General features: G+C 40.7%; 1 protein-coding gene across 1 annotated transcript in view; it reads left to right on the top strand.

Annotated features, from left to right (window-relative positions):
- Positions 1 to 904: 904 nt before the first annotated feature.
- Positions 905 to 18,643, top strand: part of HTT (huntingtin) — a 195,771-nt gene continuing 178,032 nt past the window's right edge. The window contains exons 1-4 of the mRNA XM_045017515.1: positions 905 to 1,339; positions 12,790 to 12,873; positions 15,877 to 15,997; positions 17,660 to 17,719. Coding sequence (XP_044873450.1) covers positions 1,239 to 1,339; positions 12,790 to 12,873; positions 15,877 to 15,997; positions 17,660 to 17,719 — 366 coding nt within the window. The 5' untranslated portion in view covers positions 905 to 1,238. The remainder of the gene's footprint in view (positions 1,340 to 12,789; positions 12,874 to 15,876; positions 15,998 to 17,659; positions 17,720 to 18,643) is intronic.

The following is an 18,643-nucleotide window of genomic DNA, read 5'->3' as shown; positions in this document are numbered from 1 at the left end:
AGGCCTTAGTTTGCTTTATCTGAATCCCTTCTGATGGTATCTTAAGTTAATGTGAATGAAGTCCACTTCACTTTTGAATGGGAGTGTCTACACTAGGGTTTAATATGTGTTTACTTCACACCAGGGCTGCAAGTGGGGCAATTTGCCCCAGGCCCCCACGAGAATATAGCATTCTATAATATTGTAACTTTTTTTTCACGGAAGGGGCCCCTGAAATTGCTTTGCCCCAGGCCCCCTGAATCCTCTGGGTGGCCCTGCTTCACACCTGTTGTCCTTAATTCCTCTTACGTGTTACTGAGTGTTAAAGGTAGGGTGACCAGACAGCAAATGGGAAAAATCGAGACAGGGGGTGGGGGGTAATAGGTGTCTATATAAGAAAAAGACCCAAAAATCGGGACATCTGGTCACCCTAGTTAAAGGCCAGACAAAGCCTGAGCCCCTGTAGCAAGAGCAGCACAAGAGCTGGGTGTGCACAGACCTGGAGGTTGCTCTGTGTGCCCTGCTGTCCCCACGGAGCTCGGGCCTGCTCTACGGGAGCCCGACCATTCTGCCAGAGGCTCCGCACGCACCATTCCACGGGCGGAAGCTGGCAAATGGGCCCAAGCGTGACACCAACCCAAGGGGCACTAGGACCTGACAACCATCTTCCCGAGAGGAGGCGGAGCGCGCTGAAGGGAGCGTGGACGAATTTGTGTTTTCTCAACCAAGCGTGTGTTTGTCTGAGCGGTGACGCTGCCCCAAGGCCTCCTCTCCCGCTAGTGGTGGTTAGGGGAGGGGGCGGAGCGCCTGCTTTCTGATTGGTGGGTGAGGCTGTCGCTCTTTAATTTTCCACTCCCTCCCGCGGGTACGCCGGGCCCAGCGGCCTGCGTGGGGAACTTTGCTCTAGGCCGGGCCGGGAGGAGGAGCGTGGGGGATGATGGGAGGTTTCCAAGATGGCGGCGAGGTGGCTCCAGAGTGATCGCGCCCCCCCGCAGCGTCTCCTCCATTCATTGCAGTAACTGGGACGGTGTCGCGGCGGCCCGGGCGCGGCGAACGGGGAGTCTCCGGGGCCCCGGGAGCGGGCAGCCAGCCAGCGCGCTGAGAGGAGAGAGGCTCCCGGCTCCCGGGCGCTGTGAGCGGGGAGGCGGCTCCGGGTCCAAGCGAGCGGCTCAGGGGCGCTGTGAGGAGAGACGGGGAGTCCGGTCCCCGGGCGCTGCGGTCGACTGGCCCCTGCGGTGCTCGGCGCGGGCTGAGCGGACATGGCCACTATGGAGAAACTGATGAAGGCCTTCGAGTCCCTCCGCTCCTTTCAGCAGCAGCAGGGGCCGGCTGCCATCCCCGAGGAGCCGCTCCAGAGAGCGTGAGTGTCCGGCCGCGGGCGGCGAGGTTGGGTCGGTAGCGAAGACTAGGCGGGGGAGGAAGGGAACTTAGAGCTTCTGAGAAGCTGCTCTCCTCAGAGGGAGCGGGCTGGCGTGGGAAGAGGCGCCCGTGGGCGCCCTGCCACGGGTAGGGGTGGATGGGCCCCTGGTGCTGCCCCTTGAGCTAACGGTTGTATGAAGGTGGGTTTCGTAAGCACTTGGTTTCACTTAAAGATCCTCCAACAAAATCCGTTCTCACCAGAAGGAAAAGCATTAACCTGCTCCGCAGGTTCGCTCGCCGGAGTGAGTTGGCCTCGTCTCCAGGCCGCTGCTACCTGCGACTCCTCGTGACAGCCAGAGAGCCTCTTGCACACGCCCTGGCAAACTCCAGGAATAATAATAATCCACGTGTGTGCCAGCAAAGCACGGCTGGTGTTCTGCTGTCAGCTGGCCCTTTCTCACTGGAAGAAGATACTTTAATAAAGTGTCTGCTCTGGTAACTATCTGGGTATCTATCTAGAAAATACTGAAACCTTTTTTTTTAAAGAAGTTATGAGAAATAAACTGTAGTTATGTTGCACCAGTAGTGTTAAAGAGCAGACAAATTATTATAGTACTTATGATAACCTAGACAAATAAGTACAAATTAAAACATCTACACTTTACTGGACTCAAATCTCTCCAAACACTGGCCTTCTGGATCTTGTTACATTATGTGGCATTAGATAGGTATCATCTTAGTAGAACCAGTTCCCCAGAGGAATGCAAAAAGTTCAGTAGTATATCATTCAACTTTTACCAAAAGTGCTGACACTTATTTGTCCGTTATGCCAGAATCTGTTTCTTTTAGGGAAACATTTTTAATCTTGTAGAAGTAATAATATGTTGTTTGAATTATATGTAACAATTTCTTAAAAAACCTGAACAGTGAAAAGAGATTAGTTATTTTCACTTTTGTCAGTTTTATGTTCTACTTCCTGTTGCAGTGTCTGAGTGTCAGATACTGCTAGGGAGTGTTTAAATCCCAAACAAAACTGGTTCTTATACAGGTGGAGTTTTACTAAAACATTATTATAGCATTGATTGTTTAGGTGATCCTCAAGTATACATTTTTTCACAAACCAAGAAAAGCAGTGACCCCTGTGTGTATTATACTAAGTATCCCAATTAAAAATAAATAAATTATGTCTTGGGCGTTAATACAACATTTAAATTTCATACCTAAACTTCCTGATAGTTTCCCTATAGTTTTAATATTTTTACAAAATGAACTCTCAAACCCCAAAGGTCTCCATTCATTTGCCTATAATATACAGTAACATTGCATAGCAAAATTCTTAATGGGAATTATGCATCACATAAATTAATAATAAAAGGAATATCCTGTGAAAGTTAGCTTTCCACTTTGTTTACACTGATGTTAAAAACTTAGATGATAAAAGATGACAGAGTTAAAACTTAAAAGAGCAATAGCAACTAGGCCTTAAAAAAAAAAAAAGTAGTTCAGGGTGCTGTTTCTTTTGTTTATAGGCTCTTTTGTGATATCTCAACGAATTTATTCTCAGAACACCTGGCAAATAAAGAAGTACTATCCCTGTTTTACAAATGGAAAAGAGATAGGAACGAATGATTGGGGCAGGGTCACACAAGACATTGCCTAACCCCCAGTGGTCCAGTGCCTTAACCACGAGACCAGTTTTCCTCCACCACACATGCACGAGTCCCTCTGTCACTTTGTAGTTTTACCACATTTTCCTATTTTTAAGTGAAAGACACAAACAGTTGAGGAAATTGACCAGCTGTAGAGCTGAGGCAGTGAAAGAGACCTTACACAAACTTGTGTGTCAAATGCAAACTTAACACACCAAGCGAGACATTTTTTCCTTTCTAGTCTCTCTAAATTATAGTATTCTTAGGTCAAAATATTGCAGGTAAAAGTATGGTTTAAGTTGAGCTTATCTCTTGAAATTCATAAAAGCATTTAAAAACATAAGCAAAGAGTATCACCACATCCTATGTGGCCTTAGTGTGTTTTAGTTTGCAACTGTATTTATTTTGGGTTCCGCCAGGAACTATCCAGCCAATTACCTGGCATACCATAGAGCCTATTTTTAAAAGCAGAGTCAATAAGATTAGAGCAGAAGACTGAATTTTCAGTGCTCTTATTTTGCAAATTTAAATTCAGACCCTTACATCATATTTTAATATCCACTTGCAGATATTTGTACCCAATACTTTAACAGGTCTTTTGTGAAAAAGCTACCAATTTAAGAAATTATCTTATTAGTAGACTCTGGAGAAATTTAACTGGATATGTTAAAGTTTTCTGGACAGTGTTGTTCAATGGTAAAAGCAACTTTCAGTCTACTCTCTAGATAGTAAGAAGCACCAGCACAACAGATACACAAACAGTGGGATCATGCTACTGCCACATGAGAAGGCAGCTAAGAACAAGATGCCCCAGGACAGGGGTATGGGCTAGCTTCTTCACAGGCTGTTCCCTGGAAAAATGAAAATGGGTTAGTTTTAGCAAATGATCCCTTCTCCAAATATGAAAGATCAAGGTGTATGCTAGGATTGCAGACTTCCTTCTGGCAATTCAGTGACTTTTGGCAAGTCAGAAATTAGAGAGACAAGATAGATGAGGTTATATCTTTTATTGGACGGAACAGAAGTTGGTTCAGTAAAAGAGATTATATCACCCACTTTTTCTCTGATATCCTGGGAACACCACCAGCTACAACATCACTGCATACAAGTCAGAAATCATTTAACCCACCTCCCTTCTATTTTCCCTAATGCTTTGGGAATCAGGAAGAACACAATTCTGTACACTCAGTGTTTAGACAATAAAGATTTTAATTTGGGGCCTTCTACACCTGCTCCATCAAGACCTTCACAGGAGACAATCACAGTGATGGGATGCTACAGCACTGGGACACTGAACAGCTCCTTGCCCTCATCCTCCACCATAGCACTAGTTAGAGTCCAGAACAGTCATGATTAAGGTTAAGATTTTTGTCACGGTTATTTTTAGTAAAAGTTACAGACAGGTCCCGGCCAATAAACAAAAATTCACAGAAGCCTGTGACCTGTCTGTGACTTTTACTAAAAATAATGGGGGTGGGGGAATGATGGAGAGATGACTTAAGACCAAGGAGTGGAGGGAAGAGAGCCTGAACCCTGCTGGGGGATGTCCAGCACCCACAGGCCCTGCTGGCTGACAGCTCTGGGGCCCCCGGCACCTTAGGGTTGAAGCAGAAAATGTCACAGATGTCCCTGAGAGTCATGGAATCCTGTGACCTCTGAGACATAGCGTTATCCTTTGTCATGCTGTAGATGTTGATAATGATAGTAGTCACATCCAAGAGAAAGATCTGATCTAAGAGATAAAAGTTCATGAGGGAGAATATCCCTTGGAATTTTTTCTCCATATTTCTCAAATGCATTTGATGATAATTAAGGAAAACAAAAAGTGCTAGCTGTTTTAAAGTTATTCATTCCTCAATACCAGTTCCTCCTAGTTCTCAGCATCACAATTCCTTAGTAAACAAGATTATGCACAGTGATGCTTGTCATCAAAATGCAGGTTCCCAGAAAAGTAGTTCTTTAATAGAGATTCATCTTTAAACATCACACACAGCTGTATTAGAAAATATTAAGTTAGTGATGAAGAAAGGGTTGGCAACTGGAAATGGCCCATAGTTCCATGTTTCACATTGGTATATTACCCAAATGTTAGCTAGTGAAGTGTTTGCATTCTTTGTAGACTTTCTCCTTCTAAAATCTGAGCATAAACCAAAATAAAGTGAGTCATTCTTTTCAGGAAGATTGAGTTTGTTCCATTTTTAGCTCAACTCATTGATTGTAGATTTTTACAGTGGATTGACTTTCACAGAGATGGGATTACCCTGTGCCAGTTCAACTAACTTTGAAGACCTGCTGAGTCTTGGTTGGGGCTGCAGTGTCTTAGGTTTAATAATGAAAAGTACAAAGGTAGCCAAATTCAGCAACTTAATTGGCATACTTTATATCTAGTGAGTCTACATGCATGTCCAAATGTAACTTGATACAGTAAATTGCACTCTTCCTCTGTGTCTGTACTGAACATTGCCTACTATACTGCTAAAAGGCACTGTGCTGCTGGAGATGCTTGGTAAAATTTTTCCAAAGAACCTAAGTGATTTAGTAGTTTGATTTAAGAGCTTGTTGACTTTAATTGGGCTTAGACTCTAAATCACACAGATTCTGAGTATTTTAACCTGCTGTTTTAAAAGTGATGTGAAATGGAGATTCTGACATTGGTCATTAAAGGTCCTATGACACCTTTCCAAGAGTTACTGGTGTTTACTCATGGTCCTTTTGGCCAAATTTCAACTTGGATGCTCATTCTGCCTACTGCGTAATTTGGCCATGACATTTTTCATTATTTTTGTCTTAAACTATTATGCAGCGTTGATGTTAGCTCTTAAACTGCTGCTTTTTTATTGTGTGTGTGGTTGCATTTAAGTGTGTGTGTTGGTGGGGGGGCTTGAAACAATTTATGTAAATTTGTAAGATATTTTAGCATTCTTAAGAATGCAAGGTGCTTTCAAAATAAGATTTTATTATTAATCCTCTTCTTTGTTCACTCTTTCTTCAAAAAAATCCCCAAAATCTTGGGTTGAGATGAAATGTGAGGAACTTATCCCAAAAGGGAAGTTTTTGAGAAATGTGAAAACAGTGGATTAACTATTTCAACCTATGTTTGTGAAAAATTGAATGTCACTTACTGACAAGAAATAGGTAGCTGAAATTTGTGTGTCACTGAAGAAACTCATTGTTACAAATTTGGTTAGAGACATACTGTCAACGTTAAAATCTTGCCAAGGTAAAAGTAGTTTTTAGGTACTGTCTGCTTCTACCAATTTTTGTCATTCTTCATTCACACTTTCTCTTCTTCAAAATTTGTTCCTCTTTGCTGCGTGAAAGATGTGTAGAAAGAAAAAGGGAAATTATATGGGGATAAACTAATTGACTATACACAAAGTGCTTTGTTTACTTTGTGCATTTAACAGCAAAGATTTTCTTTCTAATCTTCTAGTTCTAGCAATCTTTAGAGTTGCTTTTAAATCAGTAGGCTAAATGTTTTCAGATTTTTTTTTTTAAATTGGTGTCCCTTTAGATAATTACATGCAACTTGCCTCTTTTTGCATCTCTCAAATAAGTATTTAACTTAATGTCAAACTTTTGTACTTTTACCTATTGGGGATTAATATGAACCCATATGCAAATATCCCCCATGCCACCCCTTTTCCCAACAAAGGGGTGGCATTAGGGCTGCCACAGAAAACCTAACTTTGAATTTCCTGACCTGAGTATCTAAAATCTCAACATAACGATTGAATTAGTATAGTTCAGGGGTTCTCAAACTGGGGGTTGGGACACCTCACGAGGTTGCGAGGTTATTGCATGGGGGGTCGTGAGCTGTCAGCCTCCACCCCAAACCCTGCTTTGCCTCCAGCATTTATAATGGTGTTAAATATATAAAAAATATTTTTAATTTATTTGCGGGGGGTTGCACTCTGAGGCTTGCTATGTGAAAGGTACAAAAGTTTGAGAACCACTGATATAGCTTATTACATTTAATATAGTTTCTCTTTCTCAATGAGGGGTTCAACTCTTGTATTAGGATTTACTTCAGTACTCAGTAGTGGCGAGGCAATTACATCTTTATGCAAAAAGACAAATTAGTATTCTGAAAGTGAGAGCTTATTCTTTGTGTGTATTTTATCTTTTAGCCTTGTTTGTGATTTGTATGAAAATCTACCAACATCATATAATTGGATGAGGAAGTAAGATGAATCTGGCTTTTGGACTACAGTTTTCTAGAATTTTTCTCGTTAGTAGTCTGTGCTTTCTCATTTTGATCGTGTCATAATGACCTGCAAAAATTGAAATGTACTTCATTTTATACATCTATGGATCTGTTTTACTGAGACTTTCTATCTATCTTGCTTTCCACATGCTTAATCAACCAATATAATTTTGCCTGAATTTTTTGTCATTTGCTCAAACAGTTGTGTAATGTATGATTATGCAGCTAGTTTATAAACCAGGTGCGGAAAACTAGCAAGTCAGCACGGCATACTAGATAGGAACCCTGCACTGAGAGAGTTGGGGACTCTGGGTTACAATTTTGACTCTGCAGCTAAAACTTTTTGTGGGACCTTGTTTCCCTTACCACTCCTTGTCTGTCTTGTCTCTTTATATTGTAAACTCTTTGGGGTAGGGACTGTCTCTACCTTTGTTGTACAGTGCCTAGTACAATAGGGGTCTAAATCTTGGTAGGGGCCTTTTAGAAGCAAGTATATTTTAAACAGTAATAATTAAAAAATACAATCATTATTTGCACACAGACTCTAAGGTGGTGGAAAAGCTCTATTTTACGACAGAAAGAACAGGAGTACTTGTGGCACCTTAGAGACTAACACTCATAGGACCCCTAACCATAGGGCGAGAATCCCACCCTTAGGAATCCTAAACCTAGGGCCAGGAATCATACCCAGGAGAACCCTAGCCCCATGTCCCCTATGCTTGGGAACCCTAACTTTGGGCTGGGAATCCTAACCCTAGGGCTGGGAGCCCTACCCTATGGGAACCCTAATCCTAGCCCCAAGTTCCCTATCCACAGGAACACTAACCCTAAGTCGGGGAACTGTACTCATAGGAAGCCTAACCCTAGGCCCAAGTCCCCTTCCCCTAAGGAACCCCAATTGTAGAGTAGGGAGCTCTACCCCTAAGATCTCTAACCCTAACCCAAATCTAGTACCCATAGGAACCTTAACCCTGGGGTGGGGAGACCTACCCCTAGGAACTTTAAGCCTAGCCCCAAGTCCCCACCCCGGGAAACCTAACCCTAGTCCCCCCCAAATCTCCTACCCTTTGGAACCCTAGCCCTAGCCTGAAGTCCCCTAAGCATAGGAACCCTAACCCGAAGGTGGGGATCCCTGTCCTTAGGAACCTAACCCTAGCCTCACCTCCCCTACCCATATGAACCCTAACTCTAGGGTGGGGTGCCCGCCCCATAGGTACCCTAACCCTACAGGGGGGAGGCCTAGGAACCCTAACCCGAAGTCACCAACCCATAGGAACTCTAACCCAGGGGACGGGGGGAGACCTACCCATAGATATCCTAACCCTAGGGTAGTGAGTCCTGCCCACAGGAACACTAGCCCTAGCCCCAAGTCTCCTACCCATGGGAACCCTATCCTTAGGGCGGGGAGCTCTATCCATAGGTACCCCTAACCCAGGGTGGGGAGCCCTAACAGTAGGAACTCCTACCCTAGCTCCAAGTCCTCTATCCATAGGAACCCTATCCCTAGGGCTGGGATCCCTAACCTTAGATACCGTAACCCTAGCCCCAGGTACACAGACTGTTGGAACTCTAACCCTAGGGCAGAAAGTTATACCTATAGGAACTGTAAACCTAGTCTTAAGTCGTCTAACCCTAGGGCAGGGTGGATTTGATTTCTTAAACCATGATTTAAATCACTAGTCAGGAAGACTCAATTTAATCATGGATTTCTACATAAAAGTACATTCTCGTTGGTTGTTATAACCTTAATACATATTCTTCACAACTCAAAGATAGATGGTTTCATTTTTAGAAGGTACACACTATACATTTTTAAAGTGATTTATTTTGAAAACTTTTCAGATTAGTTTTACAGCTATACCAGAAAATGAATGAATGTTTGGTTATTTCATTTACCAAAGGTAACTTAAGCAGATAGTTCACCTCCCAATGACTTCATAAATATCTCCAATTCAGCAGGTTAAACATTAATATTTGGAGGATTTAAATTGTTTTATTTAACTAAAACAACAATTTATGTAGTCTGGATTTTTTTCTTCAACAGCAAACATATATTTTAACAAAACAAGTATATTAATTTTTTAATTTAGTTAAACATTCAAGTTTTTTAAAATCAGGTTTGTTTTTGTTAAAATTGTTTTTAACTAAAATACACCTCTACCTCAATATAACGCAACCCGATATAACACGAATTCGGATATAACGTGGTAAAGCAGTGCTCTGGAGGTGTGTGGCTGCGCACTCCAGTGGATCAAAGCAAGTTCGATATAACGTGGTTTTACCTATAATGTGGTAAGATTTTTTTGGCTCCCGAGGACGGCATTATATCGAGGTAGAGGTGTAGTTCAATGAAATTTAAAAAAAACAAAACAAAAATTAAACCAACTATGCCAGCCAGATAAACATGAGAAACTTAAAATATTGGCTTTTGCAGCTAACTCGGTAGTATTCACCTTCATTTTTCTGTTTGTTCATAATCTGGAAAAGAAAAACAAGCTTTCCTGCTTTTTTCAGGTCCCAAATGATTTCTCAATTTGGAATGAATTAGTCCAAAGGAAGAAAATATTCTTTCTACACTGGTAGAAGAAGCTACTGCTGTTAAAAGTGAGATTATCACTTCAACAGTCTCTGAATCCAAGTGACTTCCACCAGTTCACTGATGTGACTTTCTTTAAAACATCATCAGCAAATACATTTCTTGAGTGGTTCACCCTTAGCTCTGAAGTTTATTATAGTTGGCATTATGGAGGGATGATTGTGGGTTGTCCATGTCATAGCCAACTCCTCTTCTTCAGCAGTTAAGGTTTGACCCTGGTACCGAGTATTGAGAATATTTGCAAGAAAATGAGCTGGAGATAGTGCTTGTCCCATTTGTTTTTTTAATGCTTGTAATTTAACTCTGTCATTGCATATTTCTCTTTTTAAGATCTCACTCAGTTCCTTCTAAATTTCAACAGCGTCAGCAATAAAACAGCTGTTTCCCTGCATTTTGTTCAAGGCAACAGAAATAAGCTTCAGGGTACTCAGCATGTGTTCAACATTTCTCTTAAGCCCAGTGTTGAGAACTTTGGCTGTAACGGTGCCATCTATTTTTTCACGATTTTGTTCACAAACTGTCATCAGATTAGGCCAATTCTTGATATAGTGCTCAAAACAGTCCACTAGTGACTTCCATCACACATCTTGTGGGAGAGTTAGCTTAGTTCCTGCCACTTTTTTCAGAGTGGCTGCTGCAAAGTGGCTGTTACGGAAGTATTTTGGAATTTCAACAATATTAGCCTTTATTTCTGGAACACTGAAGTCTTTGGCTAGGAGGTGCATCAAATGACCACTGCAACCATATGTTGTTAGCTTGGGACGCTCTTCACTCTCTTCTAAATTTTTTCTCATCTTGGATACATTTGCAGCATTGTCTGTGACCAAGCTGCGTACTAGACATTTGAATTTTTTTCCACAGTTATAGCTTTTACTGCTACTTGTAAGTATTCTGCTGTGTGTGATGAGCCCTAACACTGCCATTATAGGTTTTCCCTTCTAGTGGGAGAATGGTATGGTAGATCTCAAATCAATGAAGGCTTCACTCAGAAAGACCTCAAGACTTCTGGAATATGCTGCTCAAACAGTTTCACTTTTGTTTCTACTGCCTGTCCCTCCCTTCTCACATTTATCTCCAGACTTCTCCTTGTCCAGATCTGTTCCACCCCCAACAATCTTCTTTTCATTTAACTTTTTGAAACTTTGCACTTTTAGAGAGAAGTAAGAGATTGACTCTGTGTACACAAATTTGCAGAGGGACAATAGGGTTGAGGTCTGTTATTTCTCACCTCATGTATTATTGATTTATTCAAAAACATTTTTGCTGTTAACATGCATGTTATCTCTGGAGATGCAAATCCACAGTTTGAGAACTGAAAAACTAAGTATCTCTGATGGTATCTTCTAGACTGACCACTGAGTCCCATTGGGTAGATAGAAAGATTAACCTAAATAATCTATACAGAAGCACCTGGAACCCCTGGGATTGGATCCCTAATCCATGAACTATTGGAACTCATTTACAAAACTTTTCTTAAAACATTACATGAATATATTGTTTCATACTACAGAATTAGAATTTATAATCCTTATTCTATGGTGAGATATCTTTGAGCTATAATGTAGCTTAATTAAAACTATCTTTAGATAGGTTTTTTCCTCAAAAAGCATTTTATCAAAAAAATCCGATTTTTTAAAATTGATTTTTATCCACCCTGCCCTAGGGCAGGAGCTGTACCCTTAAGAACCCTAAGCCTAGGTCCAAGTCCCCAGCCCATAGGTATCCTAACCCTAGGGCGGGGATCCCTAACCGTAGGGTGGGGATCCCTACCCTTAGAAACCCTAGCCCTAGGCCCACCTCCCCTATCCATATGAGCCCTAACTCTAGGGCGGGGTGCCCTCCCCATAGGTACCCTAACCCTAGGGCTGGGAGCCGTAGCCCTAAGAACTCTAACCCTAGCCTGACGTCCCCGACACATAGGAATCCTAACCCTGAGGTGGGCACTGTACCCACAGGAACCCTAGCCTGAAGTCCCGTACACATAGGAATACTAGCCGTAGCCCCAAGTCCTCTACCCATAGGAACCGTAACCCTAGGGCTTGGAGCCTTATTTATAGGAACCCTAAACCTAGGCCAAAGTCCACTACTCATTGCAACCCTAAATCTAGGGTGGGAAGCTCTACTTATAGGAACCCTAACTCTAGCCCCAGGTCCTCTAACCATAGGAACCCTAACTCTAGGGCTGGGAGTCATACCTATAAGAACCTTAATCCTAACCCCAAGTCCCCTACTCATAGGAACCCTAACCCAAAGGTTTAAATTATCTGTTAGAATGTTTGTGCAGCACCATGGGCTCTTGATACTGGTTGGGCTCTTTATGTACTATCACAATAGAAAAAAGTAATTAAAGCAGTACTGTGCCTCAGTTTCTTATAATCCAGAAGTGCCAATATGGTACCATGACTTCTATCTCCTTCAAGTATAATCTGGTTGATTTTAATACCACTTACGGGCTTCGTAGGGAGTTCTGATCCGCTTTCTTTGGCTGGAATGGATGCCAGCTGTGATGCAGGTCTGTGAGAGTGCTATGTTTTAAAACAGAGCTAAATTGAGGATAAGGTTTTATAAGGCTACTGAACGACAAAACTTTTGTCTTTCAGAAGTGTTAAACCCCTCCCACCTGAAAGATTTGCCGACGACAAACGCCAGTGTGAACAGTGCTTTGTCGGCAGGAGTGCTCACCTGCCGACAACGCAAACGCCGCTCGTTAGGGGTGAATGTTTTTTGTCGGCAGGAGAGCCAACAAACAGCGGCTCCACGGTGCGACTTTTAGCGGCATGGATGTAGCGACGCAGCCATGTTGCTAAAAGTTGTGTAGTGTAGACATTACCATATTCATTTAGGCTATGTTGGCAAATAAAATAGCTGATTGTGTATCTGTCAGTCCTGAATTACAGTAAGGAATGCAATATTTAAGTTGTCATAGCACACAAACTAACAGTGATTGGTTTGACATGTTGTTTGGATTTATTCAAAGTACATTCTCTTCTTAATTTTAGAAAGAAAGAACTTTCAACTACCAAGAAAGATCGAGTGAACCACTGCCTGACAATATGTGAAAACATAGTTGCTCAGTCTCTAAGGTAATAAAATTCTTTCTGAACTCATTTTATTAATGTTGGTAAAGTTACTCTGGAGTTTTTTATGGTTTTCTCATTTTAATCAATCTTTAATTCTAAATGTTGAAAATACTCTTTTAAACAGGATATTCAAGGGATTGAAAAATTTACCAGACAGACTCTGGAGGACCAAACCCATTATCCAAAGGTTGTTATGAGACCTTGCAATAATTGAGGTCCAGGAGCAATGCCCTGGTGAAAACCCCAGTCCTCCAGATTTCTTCAGCTACTGGGAAAGTGCTGAGATTTCTACCTGGAGTTAGTCCCCAGATTCTGCTTGGGAGCTTAATCTTTCATATCAGCCTTTGTTTGGTTTACTTATAATTTGAATCTGTTCCTGTATAGGTGCAAGCATGCAGAAATTACATCTTTTTTCTCTCCTTCAGGGCCTCCTGGCCTTGCAAGAGCTACACTTCCCCCTTATTATACTCCTCCCCCAACTTCCATCCTTTGTGTCATTCTCCCCAGTAAACTTCTGTGTCTGTCTCAGCTGCATCTCATGGTATTCTCAAGGAACAGTGTGAAAGTGACATGGTTCTTGACAGTTTCATTGTTTCCCAGGGACTTCTTTATAGCAATATTTATGTAGGTTGTAAGCTGTTTGGAGAATATGCTATCTTTTATTGTATGTGTGGTCCTAGCACGATGACCCCAGATTGGGGCCTCAAGCCTTTTCCACAATATAAGTATTATTATTAATATAATAGTATAGGAATTGACCAGGTCTTTTTCATTCAGTTGCTTGGCAAGGGTAAGAGAATAGTAGGGGCACTGGAACTGTATGTGTGCAGACTCCAAAGAATACACTGCTTGAGTTTACTTTTGTTTCCCGTTTAGTGACTTCATTTTTTAAAATGAAAGCTTTAGCTCTGCAGAAATTGGCTTAGAGCCCACGCTCATCAGGCCCTTTTTAAGTTGTCTCACATTGGACATCCAAAATTAGTAGTTGCTCTGAAAAATCTTGGCCCAAATATATACTTGTTTACTGTTTATTTACTCTTTGTATTTTCCTAAGATCAGAATGAAACTATACTTTGGACCAGATCCATCATGTGATTCCAGTGACAGGATTTGGGTCTCAGTTTGTAGTTGGTGTTGACAAAACTGCAGGCAAAGTAAACTCCTTGGGGCAGGGATGGTCTCTTTTTTTCTGGTTGTACAGCACCTAACACAGTAGGAACCTAGTGCATAACTAGGGCTCCCTCATAGGTGATACGGTAATAACATCCATGACAGTCTTTTCAGTGACTTTAGAAACCTGGTGCATAACCAGGGCTCATAGGTACTATGGTAGTAACATCCATGACAATCTTTTCAGTGACTTTAAAAAAAAGTTCCATGTAAATATTTTTGTTCACATTTAATTATTTTAGCAATTTGGTCCTACACTATTTGACATGGAATGTTATGCAGCAGGGGTAGGCAACATATGGCATGTGTGCCGATTTTCAGTGGCACTCACACTGCCCGGGTCCTGGCCACCCGTCCCGGGTACTCTTCATTTTAATGTAATTTTAAATGAAGCTTCTTAAACATTTTAAAAACCTTATTTACTTTACATACAACAAGAATTTAGTTATATATTATAGACTTATAGAAAGAGACCTTCTAAAAACGTAAAAATGTATCACTGGCACGCGAAACCTTAAATTAGAGTGAATAAGTGAAGACTTGGCCCACCATTTCTGAAAGGTTGACGACCCCTGTTATACAGTAAGGTGAAATAAGTTTTATTTTTGAAACAATATATTGTAAAAAAAAAGAATACAGAATATTGATCAAAAGTATAGTTTCATCTTTAAGGATTACATTTTAAAATGAGAGTTTGGCAAATACATAACTTCTGTGTAATTTTTGCCGTGCATTTCTGTTGCTTACAAACTTGGGCTAAAATTGTCTACTACATGTTAATGTTCATTTAATAATGATTTAATAGAGAAGGCAGAGTTTGGTATGTTAACTTTAAAAGCTATATAGATTTTCTTTGAATTACCATGTTTCTTTGCCCTCCTGACTATTTTAACTTGATATGTTGTCTTCCCTGAGAAAGGTGGTGGATAATCCTAGCCATTGCTAAACAGTTGACAAATCCCAAATGAAGTATTTTTTGCCTATATGAGACTCATCTGCAGGTCCCTTTTACCATAATATCTGAGCAGCTCACAATCTTTTGTTTTTTTTAGTGTGGTTATCCCTACAACACTTCTGTGAGGTAGAGAAGTACTTTTAGCCCCATTTTACAAATGGGGAACGGAGACTTGAGTGTCTTACCCCAGTTACACAGGCAGTCTGTGGTGGAGCATGGAAAAGAACCAGGTCTGACATGTCCTAGGCAAATGCCCTTGATCAGTGAACTATCCTTCCTCTCACATAGGGGAAAAAAAAAAGTTTTGCTTGCCCCAAGTAATCTGTGTTGTATTTTGCAAGGCTGCTTTAAAGAGATTAGAGTCTCGTGGAGGAATGCTCTCTGGATTCTAAATAGTCTGTCTTTGCAATTTAAGAGTGAGCTTTGAAATCAATATGCTGTTTTTTGGGACCTAGACCAAGTGCTGTGATTTGTTGTTTTTACTGATTCAGTAAGAGCAGTTAACACACACTTCTGAGGTAATGGGTGACTCTGGTGCAAGGACTGTCTCTTCTGAGCTGCCTTGCTTTAATATATTGTTTGCAAGATGCAGGGTCATCCTGGGGTGAAAAGAGGATGGGTAACAACTCCAATGGTATGTAAACAATATGATGCTATATTGACCACTCTTACATTCAGAATATTGGGCATGGGAAATTCAATTCAATTGTAAAAGGACAACATTTGTAATAACATATTTTATTTCCAAACCGTGTCGATCAGAAAAGTGAAAACTATAAATATGGACCCCAGTCTTCAGCCTGTCTATCTTCACAAACAATAACATTCATTTAACTTTCCATAGTGTACTTTTTAACATGCTAACTTTTTTTTGAATTTAGGAATTCTCCGGAATTTCAGAAACTGCTGGGTATTGCTATGGAACTCTTTCTTCTCTGTAGTGATGATGCAGAGTCTGATGTCAGGATGGTTGCTGATGAATGTCTCAATAAAGTTATAAAAGTAAGACTTATGTAATGTATGTATTTTTATCAGGGTTGTCCTTTTTTTAATATGTTGTTCTATATGAAGATAAATTGATATTATTCATTTCATCATCTGTTTCCCTGATTCTTGACCGTTTCTCTTAACACATTGAGAGCTCAAGTACACTTGCTAACCTTGCTTATCCACCAAGGTCAACACATTCCTTAAGAACAAAAGCATGTAAGAGACTTTCTGATATACTGTTGGCACTGTTTCTTTACTTTTATCCTTTCAGGCCAAAAGGTTTCTAACGATAAGGGTAGTTAAGCTCTGTAATAGGTTGCCAGGGAAGGTTGTGGATTCCCCATCATTGGACGATTTAAGAACAGGTTCAACAAACACCTTTCAGGAATGATCTAGGTATATTTGATCCTGCTTCAGTGCAGGGGATTGGACTTTGACCTCTCAAGGTCCCTTCTAGCCCTATATGTCTGTGATTCTGTGAAAGTGATGAAAAGCTGAACTTCTGAGGAGGGAGAGGGTCTGCAGAGGAGAGGGTTGTAACTTGGTCCCCAAGACAACAGGAGATACCAAGGCTAAGCTGGACCTACTGCTTGAAAGAAATACTAAGCTTAGCTAAAATTATATATGTTTAGGTTTTTGTTGTGTTGACCTTTTCCTCTGTTGTGTCCTATGGGTGGGTAAATGTTACTTGATTTTGAATAAGCTGTTCTGTGACTGCATTCTTCTGGTCTAGATTCCCAGAGGAAAGTCTAATCGTGGGCTATAACCTAGCTAGCCCTGCTAAGGCTACAGTGGCAAATGAATACTGTAATTTGATGACCCAGTCAGAGTGGGGGTGAATCATGAGATTCCACCATGAGAGAGGTGTAGATGTTGGCCTGTAACTTGGAAAGAATTGCAATGGAGAGATTGAGTGGAGGGTCAAAGGTACAGCTCACTCTGTAACCTTAACAGCAATTAATTGGAATTTCTTACTTATTATTGTAATGAGTAATAACTAAAAATAAGTCATTTATCACGAGCCTTGTTATAATGGGTTTATAAACTAATTATGATTTTGAAATGAATATATGGGTAAAACAAATTTAGAATTGGTGCCTCATAATGTGTAATCTTTAATGGCAATGCCTTCAAGAATTAAGTTTGTCTTACACCTTGCAAAATCAGCCTGCTTCAGATAGCTAGCATTGGATTTGATCCTGTAAGCTGCTAAATACTGTAGATTTCCATCTAAATTGATGAAAGTTGAAGCCGCTCATCACTTTGTAGGACAAGGCTGCTGGCTTTTCCTTCAGATATTTGTCTTCAATAGCAAACATCCATCACCACTGTATGTAAGCACTTACTAGATAAATTAGGTTTTCATGACAAGGGAACTAATAGACTTGGAGTCTTCTGCTCTTTTCTCTTCCTTCGTATTGGAGACTCCGTTTGAGATAAATATTTCCCCCCTCCCTTCTTCTTCCTTCCCTCTTCCTTTTGGCTGTGGTAAAAAGCTTTCTCAAAGAGGAGAGTCTTGCAGCATATAACACTTGCTCCTCCCCGCCCCCAATAGAAGAGCATCTGGTCAGATTGCCTTGTACTTTCAGAAGCTGTTCCAGTACAAGTGTAGCGTTGTTGGTTGAAAATCACATTCTGCTGTGGTACAATAAACTCTGTTTCATTTTGTTATAGGCTTTGATGGATTCCAACCTTCCTAGGTTACAGTTAGAACTCTATAAAGAAATTAAAAAGGTGAGTGTAGTTCTTTCCTTTTATCTATTTGGGCATGTCTGATATTTAATAATTTTAAATATTCTGTTAGATTAATGTTATGTATTGATCTGTGAAGTGATTGTTTTTTAAAAGTGTAAATTTCTCTTTTATTAAATTGACATTTAAATTGAGCTGCTGCAAGAGCTATATTTATTGATTTCTTTTTAATGTATATTTGTGTGAGAGAGTGTGTGGATGTCAAACATAAAAATGTCCCTTGTTAACAGCTGCTCAGGTGACATGCACCTCCATATAGCTTGGCAAACATCTTTCTTTCCACTGAAGGCCACACTTTTGTGTTATATGCAAGCTAATTATTTTAGTCTGTGGTAGCTTCTGTAGCAGGTGCCTGTAAGAAGAAGAAATTAAACAAATGATAAATGCAGAACACTGTATCATTGGGTGACTGCTTACTGCACCTGTGAAGACATACGCATGAAGAGAATTTATAGCCGGACCAATGTTATCATTAATCGTTTCTAACACATTTTTAATGCTTTTAATATATTTCTTATGAGAGGCAAGGGAAATATTACTCACTAGAATAGTGTTCAGGGAAGATAGACGTTCTATTCAGGACTCCAGCAGCTCTTCTCTGCTGAAGACTAAAACACCCTGTGGAACTCCATGCAAGTCTCTCATTATTTGCCATGTTATATGTAGGTGCTCTTGCATCTTGATCAGAACTATGAGTAAAAAATAAACCCTATTATTTTCATTAGTTTTAAAAAATACCCAACAACTTGAGACATTCCTTCTAAGGCAGGGGTTCTCAAACTGGGGGTCAGGACCCCTCAGGGGATCGCGAGGTCATTACATGTGGGGGTCACGAGCTGTCAACCTCCACCCCAAACCCCTCTTGCCTGCAGAATTTATAATGGTGTTAAATTAAACACCCTTTTA

The sequence above is a fragment of the Mauremys mutica genome, chromosome 5 (genome assembly GCF_020497125.1).
Source record: "Mauremys mutica isolate MM-2020 ecotype Southern chromosome 5, ASM2049712v1, whole genome shotgun sequence".
In the NCBI taxonomy this organism is placed as follows: domain Eukaryota; kingdom Metazoa; phylum Chordata; order Testudines; family Geoemydidae; genus Mauremys; species Mauremys mutica.
Note: the sequence above shows the minus strand (reverse complement) of the source record. Positions and strands in the feature narration are given on the sequence as shown.